Here is a 24616-nt window from a genome sequence, read left to right as displayed (position 1 = left end):
CGCGCCAACATTTTAACAGATTGAGGTGGTATACCTGTAATGCCCCACCCCTGTCCGTTCGCCTCACCTCATAGTCGACGTCCCCAACTCACCGTGTGACCTCAAAGGGTCCTTGCCACCTGGCGATTAATTTAGAGCTCAACGTGGGCAATAACACGAGTACTTTGTCTCCCGGTGTGAATTCCCTAAGGCGCGTGCCCCTGTTGTACAGGCGGACTTGACGTTCTTGAGCCTGCCGCAAATTCTCCTGGGTTAGGTGTGTGAATGTGTGGAGTTTTGCGCGCAGGTCAATAACATATTGAATTTCATTTTTGCTCAGGGAAGGTCCCTCCTCCCAATTTTCCCGCAGCACATCTAGGATGCCACGCGTTTTACGCCCATATAATAATTTGAATGGGGAGAACCCCGTGGAGGCTTGTGGGACCTCTCGCACTGTGAAAAGCAGGGGCTCAAGCCATTTATCCCAGTTACATGCGTCCTCGCTTACAATTTTTTTAATTATGTTTTTGAGGGTGCGATTAAACCATTCAGCTAAGCCGTCCGTTTGTGGGTGATGAACGCTGGTGCGGATCAGCTTGATTCCCAATAACCCATACAGTTCGCACAGTGTGCGTGACAAACATAGTGCCTTGATCAGTCAGAATCTCTTTGGGTATTCCGACTCGGGAGATGACGCGGAAGAGCGCTTCCGCAATACTACGTGCGGAGATATTGCGGAGCGGCACTGCTTCCGGGTATCGCGTTGCATAGTCCACCAGAACTAAAATAAAGCGATACCCTCGTGTTGACCGATCTAATGGCCTGACGAGATCCATCCCAATTCTTTCGAACGGGGTCTCGATTAATGGTAGAGGCCACAAAGGTGCTTTTGGGATGGCTGCTGGATTTACTAACTGGCATTCGCTGCATGCCGTACACCACCTACGGACATCGCTGCGAATCCCTGGCCAATAGAGCCGGGCCATTATTCAGGCTAGTATCTTATCCTGCCCTAAGTGTCCAGCCATGGGATTAAAGTGAGCCGCCTGGAATACCAATTCCCGGCGGCTCTTTGGGATCAAAAGTTGGGTTACTTGTTCCTTTGTCTGAGTGTCCTGCGTCACTCGGTATAACCTATCCTTAATAATGGAAAAAATAGGGGAAGGACGGGGTGGCGTTAGGCTGGAGCGTTTGACCATCGATTACTCTCACTTGGTCAAACGCATGCCGCAGAGACTCGTCTCGCGATTGCTCTAACGGAAAATCCGCGAGGGATTCCCCGAGAGAGGGAGGAGGAGCCTGCTGCTCCTCACTCTGATGCGGTGATGACGTAGACGGCTCTGTGACAGCTGCTCCCGCCAATGCCACACCGGGACCTCCCCCTGCTGAACTATGGCAGGACCCACTCTTCACTAAGTGCGTCATTAAGTCCTGGCCAATCAGTCCCCAAAATTATAGAGTGGGTAAGGCGAGGATTAACCGCCGCCTGTACTCTAAATTTCTCCCCTCGAAACAGAATGTGGACCGACACTAAAGGGTAGTTGTGAACATCCCCATGCACACACAACACCTTCACCAACTGTGCTCTGCCCAATGCCTCATCTTGCACCAGGCTTTGGTGGATTGAGGTCTGGTTACAGCCGGAGTCCACCAAAGCCTGATACGTATCCCCTTGGATACTCACCGGTATGCGATACGCTCCGGCCCGATCGAGGGCAGTTCCTGGCGTTTCGGGGTATCCGGACCACCGCGCCCACCTCAATCGCCGAGCACTGATGCTGGAGGTGCCCCGGCTCCCCGCAGCACCAGTACACCGGCCCAGGCTCTCTCTCTGCACTGGTGTTCCGGATATCACTCACCTGAGGGGGGGAAGACAGACACGGAAGTAGGAAACGGTAGGACACCGCGGGTGCGGCGGGCCGGCTGGGGTGGAACCGGCCCCCGCCTCCGCGGTGGGGGAATGGGGTGAGTGTGAGGAACAGGAGGGGAGAGAGAGAGAGGGGAAGGGAGGGGGGAGACACGCCATCCTGCCATTTGAACGGCCGCCATATGGTCCTCCGCCAGCTCAGTGGCCTGATCCAGTGACGCCAGGCAATGGCACTGGACCCACTCCGCGGTCCCTTCCGGAAGTCGAGCGACGAACTGCTCCAGTGCCACCAGATCGATGATTTCCTCGGCGTTGCGGTTGTCGGCCCTCAGCCACCGGCAGCAGGTGTCCCGGAGTTGCTGGCCAAACGCGAACGGCCGGCCGACCTCCTCCAGGCGCAGCGCGCGGAAGCGCTGCCGCTGCTGCTCCGGAGTGCGACCCACGCGCTGGAGGACGGCCCTGCGGAGGTCCGCGTAGACCAGCCGGCTGTCAGCGGGGAGCTGTAGCACGGCCAGCTGTGCCTCGCCCGTGAGCAGGGGGAGGAGGCGCGCCGCGTGCTGTTCCACCGGTCAACCCCACGCCTCTGCTGCCTGCTCAAAAAGAGCGAGGAAGGCCTCGGGGTCATCGTGCGGGCCCATCTTCATAAGGGTGAGGTGTGGAGGGCCCATGGAGGTGGTGGACCCCGCCGACGCGAGTAGGTGCCGGAACGTCTGGCGGTCTTCCTGCTGCGCCAACACTAGGGCCTCGAACCTTTGCTCCTGTTCTTTCCGGAGGGTGACTAGCGCCTGGTGCTGGCTCTGTTGGGCCGTGGCTAGGGCATGGATCAAGTCCTTGAAGGGAGAGGACTCCATGGGGCTGTTCACTCCTGCGCTCCACCCCGGGTTTCAGCACCACTGTAATAAGAGTTCTACACTAGGTGGGTGGAGCACAGAAGCACGGCAGGCCAGAACTGAGTTCTCAAAGACTCTTTATTTAGCTTTTCAGCGTTAAATTACACAAGCATCCAGGTTGGGGAGAACCTCTCTTCCTCCACTCTCCCTCTCCTCTTATAGGGCGCGGTCACTGGGGAAGAGACACAAACACAGGTTAATTCCCATCAGGTGCAGTGATTCCGCCACTTACCTTCCCTGACTCCACCTTCCATTTGCAGACCGCCACTTGACCACGCCCCCGCTGCCACATGGCCTTAATTGCTGGGTTTCATGTGATGTCACATCCGCCTCATTAGTTATTCAGTACTTTAGCTGGTGGTCTACCAAAGCTCAGTTGACAAAGCATTTGTACGGAGAAAGTGCATTGCTGGCATGAAAAATGCCTCACACTTGCATTGTTTTAGGTTGTTCGAATCGATCAAACCATGAAACTGATAAAAGTTTCTTCAGGGTTCCACCGTGAACTAATAAAAAAGGGTGAACAAAGACAGGATTTCACAAAAAGAAGTCGAGAAAGGTGGCTTTTGAACCTCTCACTGAAATCGAAGGGAGCCGAGTCGTAGCATGTTTGAGTTTGCAGTGATCACTTGGTGAAAGGTTTGTATCTCCCTCTCAGCTATGGCCTCAGTGTTTTCCAAGTACTTTTCTTGCTATGTGTCGTTATTTTATGGTACTTTTTTTTAGTCGTTTCTTTGTTTCCTCCTCACAAAGTCCATATGCATGAAAGTTGTGACAAAATTCTTCCCCAGCCATACAGTTACAATGCGCCGTGATCACTTCTCTGTCTTGTTTAACTAAGATCCAGGTCTTTAAAGGGGTTTCTGATGATCTTTGTGAATGATTTAGCTGAGCAATAAGAGCCAACACAAGTGAGAATCAAGTTAACCGTTGTTTGTTTACACTTAAACTTGCAGTGCTTCGTTGTAAGGACATGAACGAAAAGCTTAAAAATTCATTCGACAATGACTTGATAGCGAGGTCCTTTACCCAGCCACATACAAAAAAGTTGTAATCCTCCATACTCTTCCACACTTTCATCTGTTTTGCAGTGTAGAAGGACGTCTGCAACACCAGATAGTCCGAGATGTCAGGGAACTCGGCTGAAGGGTAGTTTTCGAGATTGTATGATAAATCCTTCTTTCCCAGACTGTAGGGGTCGATTCCATTGCACATAGCAATCTTCTGAATAGGTCTAAAGCCAGCAGTGGCTTCTAGATTATGAGCATACTCTTAGTTATCGCTAGTTGTTTGCACTACGGCAGCCGTTTAGACCACCAGCTATTTCACTTCTGGTAAAACCACTAAGAAAAGTCACGTGACTGAAACCCAGCAATATCAACAGTTGAGTGACCCCGTTTGTCTGGTGGACAGCCGTAAATTAAAAAAAAAAAGTCTTGGTTGCCCAGGTTAGTGATTTGCCCACCCCTAATATGTATGAAAAACAAACAACAAAATCAAGTGAGAAGCAATGCCCTAAAGGTTAGAGAAGCAGCTTTGGGACCAAAAGGTCATTGGTTTGAGTCCCTGGACCAGCAGGAATGGCTGAAGTGCCCTTGAGCAAGGCACCTCACCCCCAACTGCTCCAGGTATGTTGTACGGTATGTTCTATGTCGCTCTAGATAAGAGCGTCTGCTAAATGCCTGTAATGTAAAGTGTAGGACAACAGTAAAGGAGACCAATTCTGGGACCCTGGTGAAAAGACATGCACTGGTTTGTTGAGCAAAGCTCTTAACCCTCATCCGCTCAGCGCCGTACTTGCATTGTATCCTGACTCAACTGTAATCTGTTTTGGATAAAGTATCAGTCAGATAACGGTACAGCTGTGGAAGTGCAGTTATTAGAGTTGAGTCTTTAAAAGGTGTCCAACACATTTACAGTTAGTGTTACTTTTAATGACTGCTTTCAGTGCGTTACCCAAACCACAGCGCTACACAGGATGCTTTATTAAGTGCTTCAGAGACATGCTGAGCATTGTTTAGATGAAATGCATCATTAGATGGAAACTACGTTCACCCACTGTACCTCATTGCATTTACGTCTTATTGAATTCACTTGGGGACATGTAGAACGTCAAGCAGCTGGATAAACCTTCATGTATCCAATGTATAATGCAATATGTGTGTCAATGTGTATGATAATGGAACAGACAGAGCTCCGCTGTTGTTATTGTTGAGGTTCATTTTGCAGCTCATGGTACTGTTGGGCGAGAGAACCTCTCCATGCATTCATGCAGCCTTTTTCCAGACACTGCTCCATGGCTTCTTCTGGTCCCTTTGGAACCCATTAATAAAGCACTGGAGAGCTGAGATGAACACACACACACGCATACACACATGCACAAAGATACATATAAAAACAAACGAGGTGCCCACTAGACAGCTGCTTGGGTTCAACTTCTGCATCAGAATAATGATCCACCCAGACTGATGTGCAAAAGAGAGAGAGAGGTAAAAACACAAATAAAGATATTTATAGCCTCCTTATCTTTTATCCTAGCATGCTTGATTAAACCGAAGGGAACTAGGGAATATGTATGTTGTCATATTGTCAGATTTGTTATAACAATGTGACATAATGACATTAGAATCCAGAGGCAATCATGTTTCAGTTATTGGGTCTGCCCCCCCATCATCCTCCCCTTCTCTCAATCCTCTCCACACTCCATCATCCTCAAGTTTTTCACAACTTCTATTAATGCCTCCCTTATCCACTTTCACTTCTGTTAATGCCTGCTTTATCCCCAACGCCTTTTCTGTTAGCACAGCTCATTTAAGAGCACATACAAAAAAAACGAGTTTGCTGGAGCTTTGGAGAATACAGCCTGGCTGTCCTCGCCAGACCCATTCTTCTGGCCTAATGCGGAACATCCCCCGAGTCATGGCACGGGCAGCCTCGGGGATGCAAAAGCAATATTAGAGACAGGGGTCATGTACGGGTGAGCTGAGAAAAGTTTGTGCCATTTGAGCAAGCTTTTTGAATGAGAACTTTTCAAGGGATTTTGTGGAACTCTGTGGAAAAGAGAGAGAGAGAGAGAGAGAGAGAGTGTGTGTGGGGGGGGGTTGGGGTTAATGGTTCAATCTCTACATGAGTCATCATAAGATTGTGAGTTCAAATACCAGCACTGCCAAAACTACTGCTGAGCTCTTGAGCAAGGCCCTGAACCTTAACCTCTGTTACTTAGATTGTACCATGTCTTAATTATGCATTGCTTTGGATAAAAGAGTGATATTTAAGTTGTTGTTGTGATTTTTAAATTTATCTTGGACGGTTGAGTCCTACTTTACATTGGTGTTTGGGTCAAATTTGTTAATAAAACTGATTCCTATGTATTAATTTTTTTGATCCCAGAAAGTACAGTTGATGGTTTTAAACCTGCCATGATCTGATACACCAACGATTAAAGGATGGCATACCTGGAAACCTTTAGCTGCACAATCAGTATGCTAAGCTGGCTAGCTAGGTTGGGTAAAATTAACTTTTAATTTTTACTGAATGGTTGAACTGAACTCTTGAAAATGAGAATACTAGTCGAAACTTGGATATTGGTATTATCACTCAGATCTAATGTTACCTGTGACGTGAACACATTCAATACATCTTGGTATAGATTCCCTGTGTCTCTAGAACTGTACTGATTGGTTGAGTGGTTGGGTGGGTGGTTGCTTGAATGGCTGATTTGTGGGATTCTTGGTTGGTTGGTGGCTTTGTTGATTGGTGGGATTCTTGGTTGATTGGTTGGTTGGTTAGTTGGTTGGTTGGGTGGGTGGTTGGAGGGTTGGTTGGTAGCTTGGTTGATTGGTTGGTTGATTGGGTGGGTGGGTCGGTGGTTGGAAGGTTGGTTGGTAGCTTTGTTGATTGGTTGGATTCTTGGTTGATTGGGTGGGTGGGTCGGTGGTTGGAGGGTTGGTTGGTAGCTTTGTTGATTGGTTGGATTCTTGGTTGATTGGGTGGGTGGGTCGGTGGTTGGAGGGTTGGTTGGTAGCTTTGTTGATTGGTTGGATTCTTGGTTGATTGGGTGGGTGGGTCGGTGGTTGGAGGGTTGGTTGGTAGCTTTGTTGATTGGTTGGATTCTTGGTTGATTGGGTGGGTGGGTCGGTGGTTGGAGGGTTGGTTGGTAGCTTTGTTGATTGGTTGGATTCTTGGTTGATTGGGTGGGTGGGTCGGTGGTCGGAGGCTTGGTTGGTAGCTTTGTTGATTGATTGGATTCTTGGTTGGTTGGTTGATTGGGTGGGTGGGTCGGTGGTTGGAGGCTTAGTTGGTAGCTTTGTTGATTTGGTTGGATTCTTGGTTGATTGGTTGTGTGGGTCAGTGGTTGGAAGGTTGGTTGGTGACTTTGTCGATTGGTGGGATTCTTGGTTGATTGGTTGTGCAGGTCGGTGGTTGGTTGGTGGCTTTGTTGGTTGGTTGATTGATTTGAGATTTTCTTAGGTTGTTTTAGGTAGCTCTTTGGACATTAATACTGTATGTATGGGAACAATTTTACATACATTATTAGGAATGGTTTCAATTTTAATAGCTCATATTTTTATAAAGGTCTTTTAAAATGTGGCTTTATAAATATTTCAGTGGCAGATCTACAATACTGTCTCAAAATTGTTAAACAATTACATGATTGTACTGTAGAGACATTTGGTTTTCCAACACATTTCAATGTTAAAGTACTTATATGAAGGATTCTTTGGATAGAATGGCTATTAACTTTCTAAAGGGGTTCTGCTTTCATAGAGGAATCCTTTGTTGTGAGGTTTAAAGGGCTCCCCAGAGAGAAGAACCAAAGAACATTTAGGTATGCTGTATGGAATTGTACCTTAGTGACCTTATGGTTATGTCCAACTGCAGCTCCTCAAGACACTCCCCAAACCAGCAGGAATTTCTCCCTGACCTCTGAGCAGCTGAGAGGCCTGGTCCAACTGGCCACCACACTGCTGCAGCTGGAGCGCCAAGTGGAGGATCTGGCAACCGAGTTGGGCTTTCTCAACTGTGCTGGAGAATCAAGTGGTGTTAAAGGTATCATTTACTGTATCATAGCGTTTCCCAGAGGTACACAAACCACACACCAATGTGAGTGTAGCATGAACACAAATGTACTTATTAAGATTTAATGAAGAAATTAACAAAGTGAAGTAATATCTGATTGATTATAGTAGAATGACATAATGACCGGATGAATTACTGAGCGGCTCATGGAATTTCACACTTTTATGTGTGTGTATTTTTAATAGTCTCTGTGCAACTATTTTGCAAGTTATTTTAACGTAGAGTTTTAGCACCTCAAAGCTGAACTTTCAGGTGATCTTTGAGAACTGCATTCATCCAAGCTTTTAGTTTAATAGTGTCTGGCTGCAGGCAGTTATATGATGCTGTTTATGTCAGTGTGGCCTGCAATGTTTTATCCATACACTGCACAGAATGTCCTCTACACACACACACACACACACACACACACACACACACACACACTCGCTCTCTCTCCTTGCTTCTCTGGCTATGAAAATTAAGAGCGGCCTTTTTTTTTTTTTTTTACTCACCATGAAAATGACTGGTGCATGTAGTAATTTCTATAAAGGTTACATTAAAAAACAAGACATGCAGAAAAGACCTCAATTTACAGAGAAGTAAACAGCCTTTAAAGGGCAGTTATCCAAATCATTAATTCAGGCAATCAAATGACTTAATTACCAGAAATTCATCAGATGAGCTTAAAGGTCAAAAAGTGACACCCCGGCTGCTTCCTTCCTCAATCGGCCCAGTGAGCCCCTCATTCTCGTTAAGCTAAATTGCCTCACCCGGGGTTTCACATTCAAAGCGTCTGATTAGAAAAATGTGGTCCTGATGCATGGACTTTTAATTTGCTGCCTACACGCACACGCACAAACTTATCCTCCTCTTCACCCGGCCATGGATTACCACCGATATGGCTGGAGCTATCTGGGATTCAAATAAACTGCACCATCTCCCAGTGTGGTCTGAACACAAAGCTCAGTTGCTGCAGTAATTGTAGCTTTTTTTTTCTTCCTTTCTTCCTGCGGGCCACTGAAGTCATTTCAGTCACTGGTGCATAGAAAAGAGGACAACTGGAGTTTTAAAAGCTCTTCTCTCATTGACTCATTTTTCAGCGCATCGTGGATGACTGTGGATTTGTTCACTCATTATTTAGTCTCTATATATTTAATTTGAGGTAACTATCTGTCTTTGTGTTAATAGCAGCTGTTGGTGCACCGTAACATCTCTCTCCTGCTGTGTAGGGAACCTAAAGAAAGTCAGGGATGATGTGGAGATGTCTGCGCTGGATGGTAAAGTCACGTCAGACCTGCTGCTCCACAGTACCGAGGTACGTCACACAGTTCTGCTGTAAGCTGGAATGAATGGCTGACTGTGCACTGCATAATGAAGGATAATAAAGAAGACATCAAGGTAATACCCAAGAAGTGTCCTGAGGTAAAAAAAAAACAAAACACCACCACATGAGGTGAAGAACAGCATTGCTCTGCAAAGCTGGTCCGAGTCTCATAGTTTTTCTTTCAGACAAATGAAACAGCATGTTATATATTTTTTTTAAAGAAGGGGAGTAGGTATATTTACCAGTTATTCCACGAAATCGAGTCGTACATGAGCTGATAGCTGACGAGGCGCGTAGCACTGAGCCGGCTATAAGTCATGTACGACAGGATTGAATGGAATAACTGTTTTATTCTATCCACATTCACTGGATTTTGAGAAACAGAGCATTTTTATTTTTTGCAAATTCGATAAATTAAAACTGCATACAAAATCCATCCATCCATTATCCGTAACTGCTTATCCTGTGCAGGATCGTGGGCGAGAGGCAGGGTACACCCTGGACATGTCGCCAAATCATCACCGCAGGGCTGACATATAGAGACACACAACCATTCACACTCACATTCACACCTACGGTCAATTTAGAGTCACCAGTTAACCTAACCTGCATGTCTTTGGACTGTGGGGGAAACCGGAGCACCCGGAGGAAACCCACGGGGAGAACATGCAAACTCCGCACAGAAAGGCCCTCGTCAGCCCAGGGGCGCAGATACGTTTTTTGAACTGGGGGGGACAAAGCTGCCAGCAAACCAACCCCACCCCCACCCCCAACATGTGTTGTGCGAGGAATATACTCTGATGCCCTCAGGGCGGCGACATTACTCAGCTAAGACAAAAAAACCATCACTCCTTCATCCCTGCAACCGTTAGCTTAGGCCTACTAATAAATAAAGAGTAGGAATAGAGCTACAAAACTAGTTTTAAAACCGCTAAGTTCCAACTGTTAAACATAGCGAGAGGCTGGGCTACGTGTGTGTGTGTATAAAGTGTAAACCAGTGCATCCTGACTTTCTAACTATGCCTGTGTGTTGCATGAGCGGCAGTCAGTCAACAACTCTTCGCAAAGTTTCCTTATGAAACAATATGCTCGCTGAAATTATGGCAGGGAACGCCAGATTAAACATTAAAACTGCCTTCTGAGCACTGTATCTACAGGCTACCACCGAAAGAAGGAGGCTACCGTACGATTTTACTTTCACTACGACATTACTTTGAACAGACTATCAAAAAATTGCAAGGTGATATGATAAAGTAAGGCACAGTTTACTTAGTGTCGTTGTTTTTTGAAAAAACGATGCAATCGTTTTCTACCTTTTCGGTTTGGCACCCTTCATCATGCCGTGTTGGGGTCCTGAACTAGGAGCTGTCCCCGATATGCCTGTCAAACTTGTTGTGGGTAACCATAGCAACCAAGCTCGAGCTCGCAACCTGTGCAGTCTGCGCAGCTCAACCAACCGAGTATCAGTCTTTGTTTTGTTTTATGTGAGTTGTTGCAACTATGTATGTACTGCTGTGCACATCAATAAACCGAATGGTAATTAGTCTTTTGATTTTTCTGTGAGGTTTGCCTTATGCAAAGAAAGACAGCATAGACATTTTTTCCTCCCTATAAGTGGGGGGGACTGAACGAGGTGAATTTAAACCTGGGTGGGACGAATCCCACCCGTCCCACCCTCTATCTGCGCCCGTGCGTCAGCCACTGGGCTTGAACCCAGAACCTTATTGCTGTGAGGTGACAGTGTTAACCGCTACACCACTGTGCTGCCCTAACTTTATACAAAAATCATTACTGCTTAGAATGTAAACAAACCAGCAAAATGACAGGAGCAATTTGTGAAAAATGCTATAATAATAATTTTTTTTGGGGAAAAAATCTTACTATCAAATACAGTACTTTCATTCCATATTTTATTGCTTTTTTTGTATTTTTGGGGGTTTTGTTTTCAAGTTGTTTTTATTTCGTCCTCGGTTGGTTCAGCAACACGCGCCACCATTTTCTTTTTTTTCTTTAGGGTTTTTTGGCGGTTAGCAAACCAACTTAAAGGCGCATTACTGCCACCAACTGGGCTGGAGTGTGGAACAGGAGATATTAGGGGGGAAACCAATCTATATTCTTTTAGCTGTTTCTTTTAAATAACTGATAAAGTGATATATCTGACTTGATGCGCTCTGCTATTTTGTTTTTCTCTACTGATGGTATATGAGCTGATATCCTAGTAGTAGAGTAGCCAATGAAAGCGCACAATTATTCATATCCAGTGAATGTGGATAGAAATAAATAAATATGCTTGTTCTCATGGTTACATGCGTTACATATATGGCTACATATGTTTGTCTAGTATCAACAGTGCTGATCTAGAAGTAGAGATGAGAGATGTTCAAATAGATCACCAAGGTACAACTACAAAAACTACTATATTTTCTTGAACTGAGATAAAATAATCTACTTAAATGAAATGTAAAAAAAAAAAGCACTAAAAACCCTATTGCCTCTGTATCTGACTGATATAACAAAGAAAAGATTACATTTTCAATACTGTGTTCAACAGTCACATGATTTGAGTGTGGAATATGGAGAAAAAGAGTGAGTGCAGTGTGGGGATATTTGAATATAACTCTCTTACATATAATGTATGTCCCTGGTTTTTAATAATAAAGCACTCTGGTGTCAAAATTAAGGGAAAATCACTCTCAGGGGGGAAAGAACTCCTCAAATGGTCTTTGGTTAGTTCTTAAAGTCGAACCTGCTCTGATAGGGACACACACAAGGGAACCGTCGACAGCAAACTGAAGAACTTTTCAGGTTTCTAGATTTTCCAAGAGTGCAGTAATATGAATATTTACTTAATGAAATGAAATTAAACTTGGATAAAGTTAAAGGTGAAACTGGTACATGTCAAAAATAAATTTATAACTCCCTATAGTTTTGATTAAAAAAGATAAACCTATTATAACACCGGTCCTTATTATAAAGAAAGACAGCCAATCAGATATGGGGAATTATGTGTATGGGCTTAACATAACTCTCACTTTTATACCACAACACTGTTAAATTCTTGATTCTGATTGGTCAGAAGGTGTTCAGGAATTTTCTATAAAAGCATAGCACCGATAGTGTTGTCAGCTGCAAGGAAAATCTTTCTTTTTTTTCTTTTTTTTAAATTAACGTTCTTGTTTTTTCTAGTGACAATTTACACAGGGATATGTACAGTGGATGTTTCATAGAAACAGATTTAAGGGACGACTACAACAAAAAATGTGTGCAAATGTAGACGTGGTGAAGTTTTCTGTCAGGAGACATGTATTTACCGTAGCATTTCTGGAAGGAGTCTCCAGTGTCAGCACTTTTTAGATAAAGAAACTTGATGTTTCTGACCGGATAGAGGTCTTTCAGAGTTCTAGGTAATATGACAGCCTGAATTATTTATTTATTTATTTATTTTCTCTTATTATCAGAATGCAGGCACTTACGGACGCAAATGCAGGGGAGAGCGGGTGCGTCACAAACTGGTAAACAAATCCAAATCACGAGACGAGAATCAAAGCCTATGTCTAGCTAGGGGTTGGTCGATCAGCAAACGGAATGTTAGAGGGAAACAACAAAGTTAGGGTCGGTAACTAATGAAGCTGAGTCAGAAACACTAATAGTCAGGACAAATAACAAAGGTTTGGTATGATCAGTTACACAGACGCAGAACAATACTTCGCAATGTGCTGGAGTGTTTGGCGTGCTTATAGAGAGAGCAGGTGTACTTCCAATCAGTACTCGAGGTGAAGGAGGGCGCTGAGGCGCTTGGGAGTTGTAGTCCACGGCGGCCATGCTTTTGAAGGCTGCCATGAACTCGCGCGGTCACTGATATTAACGTCAAGAGGGAAAGAATAACAGAGAAGTTTGTGAGGTAATGATGCTTTATAGCTACTATAATGTACGTAGGTGATCACAGAAATTAACTTCTGTGGATGTTCCACAATATTAAGTGTACTTATACAGGCCTCAGCTTTAACTTTTGACACCTTAAATGGCCTCAAAAAATCCCCCCCCCCCCCCCCCCCCCCCGAATTTCCTTTTGCCTTAAAATTTTGCGGTATTTCGGCAAGTTTTCAAGTACACGGTTCAAGGCAGTAATGATATGCTTTCTAGGGGTATAATTGAGTTATTTAGACAAAAGTACGTTTAAAAAAATCATTTATTTTTTAAAAACAACATTTATTTCTGCAACAGAAGAACAAGACAAGCCCTGAAAGCATGAAACATAAATCAATATCATATATTGATATTGGTACAGTACTAGTACGTACTTAGGTACAGTACTAGTACATAATAAGTCTTTTTATATAGCGTTTACGACACAAAATACACTTTGTTTTGCCTTTAACAATGACTAGCAATATTACAAAGATGAATTATAAAACTAAAAACAGGAGTCTGTACTGCGGTACAGTTTGCCATTGCATTTAGGAGGAAATTAAACAACCTTTAGAGTGTGGTTTACTATTTGAGACACAAAAGCATGTTTTTCCATTCATTAAATGTACTTAGCTCTAGCTTTTTTACATATACAGTGCCTTGCAAAAGTATTCATCCCTCTTGGTGTTTGTCCTGTTTTGTCGCATTATAAGCTGGAATTAAAATGGATGTTTGGAGGGTTAGCACCATTTGGTTTACACAACATGCCTACTGCTTTAAAGGTGCACATGTTTTTTTTTTATTGTGACACAATAATTACGATGAAAAAACAGAAATCTAGAGTGTGCATAAGTATTCACCCCCTTTCGTATGAAACCTCTAAATAAGAGCTGGTCCAACCAATTCACTTCATAAGTCACATAATTAGTTGATTAAGAGCCACCTGTGTGCAATCAAAGTGTCACATGATGTCCGTATAAATCAACCTGTTCTGGAAGGACCCTGACTCTGCAACATTACTAAACAAGCAACATGAAAACCAAGGAGCCTCCAAACAGGTCAGAGACAAAGTTGTGGAGAAGTATAGATCAGGGTTGGGTTAGAAAAAATATCCCAAACTTTGAATATCCCAGGGAGCACCATTAAATCCATTAGCAAAATGGAAAGAATATGTCACCACTACAAACCTGACAAGAGAAGGCTCCGCCCACCAAAACTCACAGACCAGTCAAGGAGGGCATTAATCAGTGATGCAACAAAAACACCAAAGATAACACTGAAGGAGCTGCAAAGATCCACAGCGGAGATGGGAGTATCTGTCCATAGGACCACTTTTAGCCATACACTCCACAGAGTGGGGCTTTATGGAAGCGTGGCCAGAAAAAAGTCATTGCTTAAAAAAATCACGTTTGGAGTTTGCCCAACAGCATGTGGCAGACTCCCCAAACACATGGAAGACTACTCTCTGGTCAAATGAGACTAAAATTGATCTTTTTGGCCATCATGGGAAACACCCTGTGTGGCGCAAACCCAACACCCTGAGAACGCCATTCCTACAGTTAAGCATGGTGGTGGCAGCATCATGCTGTGGGGATATTTTTGATCTGCAGGGACAGGAAAGCTGGTCAGGACTGAAGGAAAGATGGATGGCACTAAATGCAGGGCAGTTCTGGAGGAAAATCTGTTTGAGTCGGCCAGAGGTTTGAAACTGGGATGAAGGTTCACAGTCTAGCAGGATAATGACCCTAAACATACTGCTAAAGCTACACTGGAGGGGTTTAAAGGGAAACATTTGAATGTCTTGGAATGGCCTAATCAAAGCCCAAACCTCAATCCAATTGAGAATCTGTGGCATAACTTGAAGATGGCTGTACATCAACGCAACCCATCTAACTTGAAGGAGTTGGAGCAGTTTTGCCTTGAGGAATTCCAGTGGCTAGATGTGCTAAGCTAATAAAGGCATACCCCAAGAGACTTGCAGCTATAATTGTAGCAAAAGGTGACTCTGCAAAGTATTGACTTTAGGTGGGGATGAATACCTATGCACACTCCAGATTTCTGTTTTTTCATCTTAATTATTGTTTGTGTCACAATTTAAAAAAAAATGCATGTGCGGCTTTAAAGTGGTAGGCATGTTGTGTAAATCAAATGGTGCTAATCCCCCAAAAATCCATTTTAATTTCAGCTTGTAACGTGATAAAACAGGACAAACACCAAGGGGGATGAATACTTTTGCAAGGCACTGTATATGTGGCTGTCCTGAAGTCAACCTGAGAAAACGTAGAGGGCACCAGCGACCACTCGTAGTGATGAAAAGCACAAATGCACACACGCGCCTGAAGCGAGGCAATCAGAATCCCTGTTACAAATCGGGACAAAAAAAAACGGCGATCACAGGGGAGGCGAGGATGCTGGTTAATACATCTTGTTTTTTGTAATGTACTCGCTCAAAAATCATTTTTGTGTTTAAAGAAGCCGAGCATAGGTGTGCCCGAATGGGCCTAACTCGCTAAAATATTTCTGCCCAACCGTCTTGGTCGGTCAAATCGGGAATTCGGACAATGCCTGGCATTGAGGCTTACTATACATGAATAGAAAGTACATGTTATTCTTTAATAAATAAAAATAGATTGATGATCTGCCCATGGTGTACCCCACCTTTTAGCCAAAGTCAGCTGGGATTGGCTCCAGCTTTCCCCCACAACCCTGAGGGATAATTGTTATAGAGGATGGATGGATGGATGTTGGCACTAACAGACTGCCGTGGTATAAAAAGAGTAAAACACTCTGGGACATGCGTTCATTGGAAAATAATTACCACGTCATCCCATTGTTGTTTTATTTTGAGTCATGATTGTATTCAGTATTTTCTACTGTACAACACTATCCACTGTACATTCGACTGTATTACTGACCTGATTCATTCTGGTGCTTTATCTGTGTATGTGTGTATGTAGGTGGTGTGTCTGGAGTTTGAGTGGAGGGCTGCATTTCAGGTACTGGCTCCTCAGATGGTTCACGGTGTGAAGATGTTTCTGGAAGATGTCTGCAGTAAGAGTCTTCATCAGGAGGAGAGGACACACAGCTCCACGTCATCTCTTATCCCTCGAGGTTGTGTTTCTCTCCGACAGGAAGCTGAACTCAGTCCAGAGAGGGACATGCCCAAGACGATCGCTAAGGCAAGTTTCATCTGTATGTCTGTGGTGTGAAAACTGGTCGCGTCCCAATATGCTATAACATGTTAACGTTGGAATTACAGCCAAGTCCGAGATACTACATGATGTCTTTATCTGTCCTTGTTAGCTTTATTTAGTCCTCATTAGCTTTCAGTGACACTCGATCTACAATGACATTGAGCTCCATTCATGAATCTTCCATAGTGACATCTGCTCTGTCTTAGGGGACTGAAGTTCCACAGTTCAGTCCGTGTCCAGCTGTTTCCTGTGTTGGCCCGGGATGTCTCGCCTCATTTTATCCCTCATTGCGATTTTCCCTGTTCAGAGAGCTGCGTGCTCACATTGGTGTGAGGAATTGATGGCCTGTCTCAGCGCCAGCTGTGGGCCTCTGAACTAGGCAGATTGCATGTCGTTTGGGTCTCACCATCGGCTTGCTGAGAACACGTGTGTGTTTTAAAGTCAGAAAAGAAACACATTACAGATGAAAATGGATCTTGAGAAAGAATTTTTAAATACGCAACCATCAAGAGCCTCAAACAGGCTGAAAAGAAAATAGTTGTAAAGACAATCAACTGAAATGCCAACGTGGAGAAAAGAGTACATATCGTTGGCACAAATGCAGCAAACACATCTGGACTTTGACATAAACAGTTATTCTTATGTCACATTTATGGTCATGGCTGAATCATCATAGAGGGCTGACTTTCCTCCATGTTACATGTTGCACATGTGTTTCTGTGTCGAATACATAGTTTGTGAAGATGAGCTGCTCTGGATATAAATTTAAACGCAGAAGGAAACCGTATTTCATTGTTGGCAGCGTCACTGTGTCAGGGTTTCTGGAAAGTTTGGAAAAGTATGAAATTTAAAGGCACTCCATTTCAACCTGGAAAAGTCAGAAAATCCAGTATCACGGTTCTGTTATTGAAGTGACATAGATTGGAAAGATTAAATCTCAGAAATGTAAAGGAGTTATCTTTAGACATTTTGGGTATTTCCTGCACTGAATGCAGCCTCCTGAGTACATCTCACAGTAGGCTCGTTCATTTATGTCTTCAAGATGTAGTCAAATCTTACAAAAATAACTAGATACCTTGAAAACTTTTCTTATACCCCTGCTCCAAAGGAGGGGGGGTAATACTGGTTTACCCCTGTCTGTCTGTCCGTCCATATTTCCGTTCATCTGAAACACCCTTTTTCTCAGCAACCAAGCAATCAAAGCCACTTGGTACCAAACTTCAGCTTGGGGTTCTATACCGTGTGTACAGTTTTCAGGTCTGTCGCACATCAACTTCCTGTTTACCGACTGAATGTATTTACGAAACATATAGGGTTGATGTACAAAGTTTTCGTAACACTTTTCTCAGCAACCACAAATCACAACTGCTTGATATTTGGTACCGAGCTTCAGCTTGGGGTTCTATACCATGTGTATACCGTTTTCAGGTCTGTCCCACATCAACTTCCTGTTTACCGACTAAATGTATTTACGAAACATATAGGGTGGATTTTGACCTGGGCTGCCAACTCTCACGCAATGAGCGTGAGACACACATATTTGATTGTCTTCACACGCTCACACGCCATACCTCCGATTTCTCACGCTAGAAAACAAATCTAGTTTATCTATCTAATCTAGGCTACCCATTGCGTCGCGCCAACCACTTGCGATTGATCAATTACGCCTTACGCACGGCTAAACAGGCAAAGAGGTGTTCCCTTCTGTACACACTCCCCTATGGTAGGTGGCGCATCTAATGATGCTGCACTCGCCGGAAGTTGGATAATTGCCTACCGTCAATTTAGAGGAAGAGGAGGGAGAAGAAGGTATCCGAGTTGAAGATGGGTGTCTCAGACAGGTTTGTACATATGCACGCCAATGTGTGGTGTTACTGGCGTAATTATGAACTTATATAAAGTTTCTGAATCGTTTTAGCCTATAAGTGTTGTGAGAATATTTAATGCCATATCGAGAGCTGTGTACTAGGCATGCTAAATCATTATAGGCCTACTGCCGTGCCACAGCCTCTATCTTCCCCAACAAGCAGCACGGGAGAGCACCTCCTTAGCACACGGTTATTAAGGCGCATTTTTAGTTTGTTTACTGTATGTTATCATACTTTGACTTTATTTGAAGCCATACTGGAAATGTTGTAAAATAAAGCAAGTAAGAGATAATATTACAAATGCAAGAAGAGCCATTAGCCACCATACCTATTGTTTATTTACAGGGTATTTATTTTTAATTATTTATGATGTATGTAATTGCTCAGTTAAAGTAAATAAAGCATGGTCACCTGTAATATCAAAGAACTTGAACTTGTGAATAATTAAAAAAAAAAGACAGAGAACAATATACTGAGGAGACAGGGTTTCAAAGAGGGCAAGACAGGTAGAGAATATTTGTCAGATAACAGGCCCTGACGAATGCTCTATTACTAATAAGAAACATAGATAAGAAATAAATTAATAAGAAATATATTAATATAGCTTATTTAAGTATGACCAAAATTTTTAAGCCCAACTTTGTGTGCACAGTCCCACCTATGGCCAAGGTTCAGCTTTTTGTGTTTCAATACTGTTCAAACTTAATCATTTTAATGTTTCTTGTAGCACATGCACATTTTGCTTACTGTTTAAGCATTTTATTTGTTCTTTTGCTGTTGATATTTTTCCCCATGCCAATCTTCTGCTGAACCCAGTGGTGGGGAAAGCCCTTAAATGCATAATGAATAGTCAGTGAGGGACAATCTTATTTTTTGCAACAGTTATTAAAAACTTAACATTTAGTTTCAATTCAGAAGGTGTTTAGGCTTAGCTGATGAAATATTTTCAAACATGAACTTGCCTTTAAATCTGAAACAGAGGTCTATAGAGATCTTGCGGTCACGTGACCGGAAAGTACACAGCCGCCATCTTGTCGGTCAACAGCACAGCTGAATACTGCTGCACTCGTGTACAGAATGGATCAATTTCAACCGACGGACTACACGGCTCATTTTTCTAATGAACAGATAACTAGATATATGTCTAAAATAAACGATCTACAGATTAGTGACCCTTATGGCTTACCGGACGGAGTTTTCATGACCGTGTCAGTGGATATGGAACTGCCAGAGGTGGAATACCCGGACGTGTATAATTACCTCATCAACTTTCCCTCGCTGTTCAGTGGTGAAACACTGCGTGCTTATAAATCTCTGGACAGTTATCTTTACAGAAATTCAGGATTTGTCAGCGACTCAGATATGGCATCTTGTAAACAAGAAAATGATCCTCACTGGATGGGTAAGTCACTTAAGTATTGAGTATAGCACTGACCAGCCGATTATAGAATAGAATAAGGTAATTCCAGCTGTAATTCCAAATCGTCCGTCTTGTTAACCTGGCGTTGGAGAGATAGAGGCTTAGCAGTGGAGATTTGAGTGGCTGTTTTCTGAGCTTAGTCAACAGGCCGGCTCTGCAGCCTCGCTTTTGCTTCCTCTCCCGGCGCCGCCGCCTCCTTAGCTTTGCTTCCAATAACAATCCACGGAGACCCCGCTGGTCTCGCTATCTCGTCCGGAATGTTTGTTTTTTTTTTCTCGTCCGGAATGTTGTGCATGCGATGGAAATCACTACAAACCGTCATTTTCTGCTGGAAACCAATGTCCAGTAAGTCCATACGGTTGTAGTGGATATTGAAGTCCGGTACAGACGAACAACACGCAAAAATACACACAAAAAACATAAAAAACGTGCACAGGTAGGGAGAGCTTGTAGCCGCAGCCGTTGTAGTAGAATTGTGTATAGTAGGTTTTTCCAGAAGAAAAGGTAGAAGCAGAAGTAGAACCAGAAGTAGAAGTAGAAGGCGGAAATATGGCGTTTGACCGACAAGATGGCGTCTGTCACAATCTGGATCGGCTGTGACGTCACATGCAAGTGCTCCATAGGGCTACAGGAATATTGGCAGTCATCTGTAGTTTTCTAGTGTGGGGGCTTTTAAGCCAAAACTTGGTGCTTTTGTTGGCCACAAGCTGAAGGCCTGGCAAGTCAGGGTGTGTAAGAATGTAGGTATGGCACAGCAGGCCACTCCAAAAATCCACCAGAATGCAGGAACATCTACTAAATCCAAAATCTCAACACCCCCCCCCCCCACCCCCCCATTGTCCATCTCCAGCTGGACTACCCACAAACAAAACACCAGAATGCAGGGGGACAAGTGAATATCAAACTGAATACAAAATTCCCACTTACTGCATGGTGTGCGGAAAAATTTTGCTGTCGACACCCCCCCCCCCCCTCCCCCCCCAAAAAAAAATCTCACTCCAAGGAATTTTGAAAAGTTGGCAGCCCTGTTTTGACGCTATTTCAAAATGACAGTTTACCAGGATGCTACTTGAAATCCCTGGGGAGAACACTGCTCTTTACTTACTTGTTTCGGGGTTAATTATTTCTTGAAGTCAACTTTCATAATAAGTGTCCTTTTCCTTTGATTATTTGCATTCTGATATAAGCGAGACCTGGGGGGAAACGTACCCTAAGCGAGCAGTAGCTCACAGTTGATTTTGTTATGGAGCTGTTTGAGCTGTTAGAATTGCAATAAGTGCTTTTGCAAGTTTTTTTTGGTGTACGTACCTCGCAAAGTCGCCATGTTGTTTGGCCGTGAAGATCCAAATGCCGTCCATTAAAAGTCAGTGCCTTCATGCTAAAATAATTTTTTCCTGTACAAATGAGCGTAAAGTAAACTTAGAAAACTACATTGATGATTCTAGAAAAGGAAAGATATTAAGCGCTATAAATTGCTGAAATTTTTGTGCCTGACCTTGTCGAGAGTTTTGTTTACCTGAAAGCTTGCTTTCCAGTATGCCGTTGCGATGTGGTTTCCAAGCATGTGACCTCTACCTGCAAAGAGCCTATTTCAATTTGACAAAAACATCTCTCACACACACACACCTAAAATTTCGTATGTTTGAATTTGTTTTGTTGATTCTGTTTGACAAATGTTCACATTTTCATCTCAGAACCTAAATCATTCACTCATTCATCTTCAGTAATCACTTGGTCAGGATCATGATGGATCTGGATTCTGGGAACATTGTGTGTGAGGTAGGAATACACCTTGGGTGGGATGCTGGTCAGTCACAGAGGGCCATGCACACACACGGTCATACATATGTTCACATTACAGACATTTAGCAGATGCTTGTAGAACAGACCCAGAGCAGCCTGGCGAGCAGTTGGGGGTTAGGTGCCTTGCTCAAGGGCACTTCAGCCATTCCTGCTGGTCCAGAGAATCGAACCAGCAACCTTTTGGTCCCAAAGCTGCTTCTCTAACCATTGGCCATGGTTACCCCGTGGTTACCTCATACACTTATACCTAAGTGCAATTTAGCAAAGCCTGTTCACCTACTGGCGAGTTTTTGGGAGGTTGGCGGAAACTAGAGAACCTGGAGGAAACCCACACTGGCACAGAAACCTGCCAGCCAAAGTCAGGATCGAGCCTGGGACCCTGGAACTGTGAGGCAGCAACACTATCCACCGTACAAGTTCTCACATCCCTCTCTGAGCGTCAATATAACATGCCTAAAATTGACTCCTTTTTAAAGCTCTTTGTCATCAGAAGACTCCGACTGTGATTAAACCCAAAAAGAACCCTAATGTGAACGTGCATATGGATGGCTGATGTTTCTCAAGCTGCTGTTGGAGACCCTATGATCGACAGTACAGCGCTGATCATCCTTCTCATGTTGATGCAAGTATTTGAATAAAACAGCTTTGAAATGTTGATCCACTGTTTTGATGGAGCAGTTGGCGCTCGCTGAACCACATCACAAACAAGTGCCAGAATTTGTCCACACTCAAGACCTGTACAACACATTTCCTTGTAGGTCAGTGCTTCGAAATGAGCAGCGCTCGACTCAAAGGTTACTACGTGAATTTATTTGCATTCCCTGCTGCCCCGAGACTCCGAGAACTCCAACCATTTCTGACACGTCTCGCAGTGGACCAGAAGCAGATGGCAGCACGCTACCACAGGACTGGCTTCAGAGCACCGCCACTCCAAACGCAGTAATGGAATCAATATTTCACACTTTCATATTCATACATTCATGCCTTGCATCAGATTCCTAGTATTGCCCTGGCTCCTGTCCCGCATAATGTTTTGGAGAACCATTTATCACTCTGAAATCATGCCCGAATTATTGAGCACATCGTCTTGACACTGGCTACACATCGTCCTTAACCTTCTGCCTCACAGTAAGGGTCCAAAATTCAGCACCATTCAAAAGTAGCTGTTAAAAAGTCTGCAACAGAGTATAGCTTTTAAATGTTTTATAGGCTTATGGAGGAATAACCTTGCAGTGGCTGTCCTGTTGGGATCCATATCTTTGATCTGTATTAGTTAAAGGTTCTCAGTGCCCGAGCAGTGGACTTGAGAAAACCATAAATCTCACAGACACCTCCTGAGTCCTCATCACCTTCGGTTTGAGAGAGTGCCGAGCATGCGGCTGTGTACTTTCACCTACCTCTCTCTCACTCCTCCTAAGCTCTTAACGGCCAAAGCGAGCTGATTATTGACTCGACTGTCGAACTGGCTTATTGTTTCGAGGCCTCTTCTGTCCGCTGGGGCTCCAGGCTTGGCAGGGGCTCTTACTGTACTGTGTATGTCTTTCTCCGACAGCACGAAGCGAGAGGTTAGGGTAGGCGAGTGCTGATATTTAGTGCAGAATCATGAAGTCACCCCTCACTCGTTTGTGCACTTTCTGATTGATAGTATTGGAATGTTTCCATTTAAAAAGCGTGCCGTTGTTGCCTGTGTTCACGAGGCCTCAGGCAGTGGTGACTCCCAAGGAGTGTATGTACGCTATACACACGTTTTACGGCTTTCAAGATGCCTGGTGCTATAACTCACTTCTATAGGTTTATAAATTTGGCAATGAACTCACTGGTATGGCCTGATCCAGTGTCATTCATGCTGATGTGCTGCTCTTTCACAGTGAGTGTGTGTGGATGGAGGGAGGGAACAGAGGGGTGTTTGGGAAGGGTCCGGGGTGATGTCTTCATTTTGGGAAGAGGACAATGAGGATGAGGAAGCAGACTGAAAATGGTGTGTGCACACGTTCCAATTTGGGGCTCCCTTCTTTGCCGATAACCCTTCAGAGTCTTTGCTTTCAAGTGATGTGCCCCCTTAGGCGCTCTTTTTTTGCAAGCACACACACACACACACACACACACACACACACACACACACACACATTGATAATCATGCTCTCACTCAGGGCTTGCAGAGAGAAACCTTTCTTTAGGACAAATGTGGAAACATGAGATAAAGTATTGCACTTCTTTCCAAGTGCCACAGGAGAGAAGGCTGCAAGTGTTTGAATTAGGAAATAGCCTGACTTCTCTCACATCCATTTCTGCCCGAGTAATTCAGTCACTTTAATCCAACACACATTGGAATTTTTACTGGTGTTAAAGTTATTTCAACCGATCCAGTAAAGGTATTTCTCTTCAGTGTTAAATGTGGACTGCTTCTCTATTCCTGTGATTTGCTTTCCGTTCTTTCTGTGGTTAACCATGTCAAAGGAGTGGGTTTGTTTTCCAGCAATATATACAATATAACAGCAATACGGTGTCTTGCAAAAGTATTCATCCACCTTGGTGTTTGTTCTGTTTTGTTGCATTACAAACTGGAATTAAAATGGATTTTTGGGGGGTTAGCACCATTTGATTTACACAACGTGCCGACCACTTTAAAGGTGCACATTGTTGTTTTATTGCGAAACAAACAATAATTAAGATGAAAAAACAGAAATCTGGAGTGTTCATAGGTATCTCCCCCAAAGTCAATACTTTGTAGAGCCACCTTTTGCTGCAATTACAGCTGCAAGTCTCTTGGGGTATGTCTCTATTAGCTTAGCACATCTAGCCACTGGGATTTTTGCCGATTCCTCAAGGCAAAACTGCTCCAACTCCTTCAAGTTAGACAGGTTGCGTTGGTGTACAGCAATCTTCAAGTTATGCCACAGATTCTTAATTGGATTGAGGTCTGGGCTTTGATTAGGCCATTCCAAGATATTTAAATGTTTCCCTTTAAACCCCTCCAATGTAGCTTTAGCAGTGTGTTTAGGGTCATTGTCCTGCGAGACCATGAACCTTCATCCCAGTCTCAAACCTCTGGCTGACTCAAACAGGTTTTCCTCCAGAATTGCCCTGTATTTAGCGCCATCCATCTTTCCTTCAGTTCTGACCAGCTTTCCTGTCCCTGCAGATGAAAAACATCCCCACAGCATGATACTGCCACCACCATGCTTCACTGTAGGAATGTTGTTGGGTTTGAGCCACACATGGCGTTTCCCATGATGGTCAAAAAGACCAATTTTAGTCTCACTTGACCAGAGAATTTTCTTCCATGTGTTTGGGGAGTCTGCCA

The 24616-nt window shown here is 43.9% G+C and overlaps 1 protein-coding gene across 5 annotated transcripts in view; it reads left to right on the top strand.

Moving 5' to 3' along the window:
* Positions 1 to 24616, top strand: part of kiaa0825 (KIAA0825 ortholog) — a 297880-nt gene that overhangs the window by 83860 nt on the left and 189404 nt on the right. For all 5 annotated transcript variants that reach the window (XM_060906939.1, XM_060906943.1, XM_060906940.1 and 2 more), the window contains 3 exons: positions 7618 to 7785; positions 9024 to 9109; positions 15985 to 16206. In XM_060906939.1, the coding sequence (XP_060762922.1) occupies positions 7618 to 7785; positions 9024 to 9109; positions 15985 to 16206 (476 nt within the window). The remainder of the gene's footprint in view (positions 1 to 7617; positions 7786 to 9023; positions 9110 to 15984; positions 16207 to 24616) is intronic.

The sequence above is a fragment of the Neoarius graeffei genome, chromosome 24 (genome assembly GCF_027579695.1).
Source record: "Neoarius graeffei isolate fNeoGra1 chromosome 24, fNeoGra1.pri, whole genome shotgun sequence".
NCBI lineage: Eukaryota > Metazoa > Chordata > Actinopteri > Siluriformes > Ariidae > Neoarius > Neoarius graeffei.
Note: the sequence above shows the minus strand (reverse complement) of the source record. Positions and strands in the feature narration are given on the sequence as shown.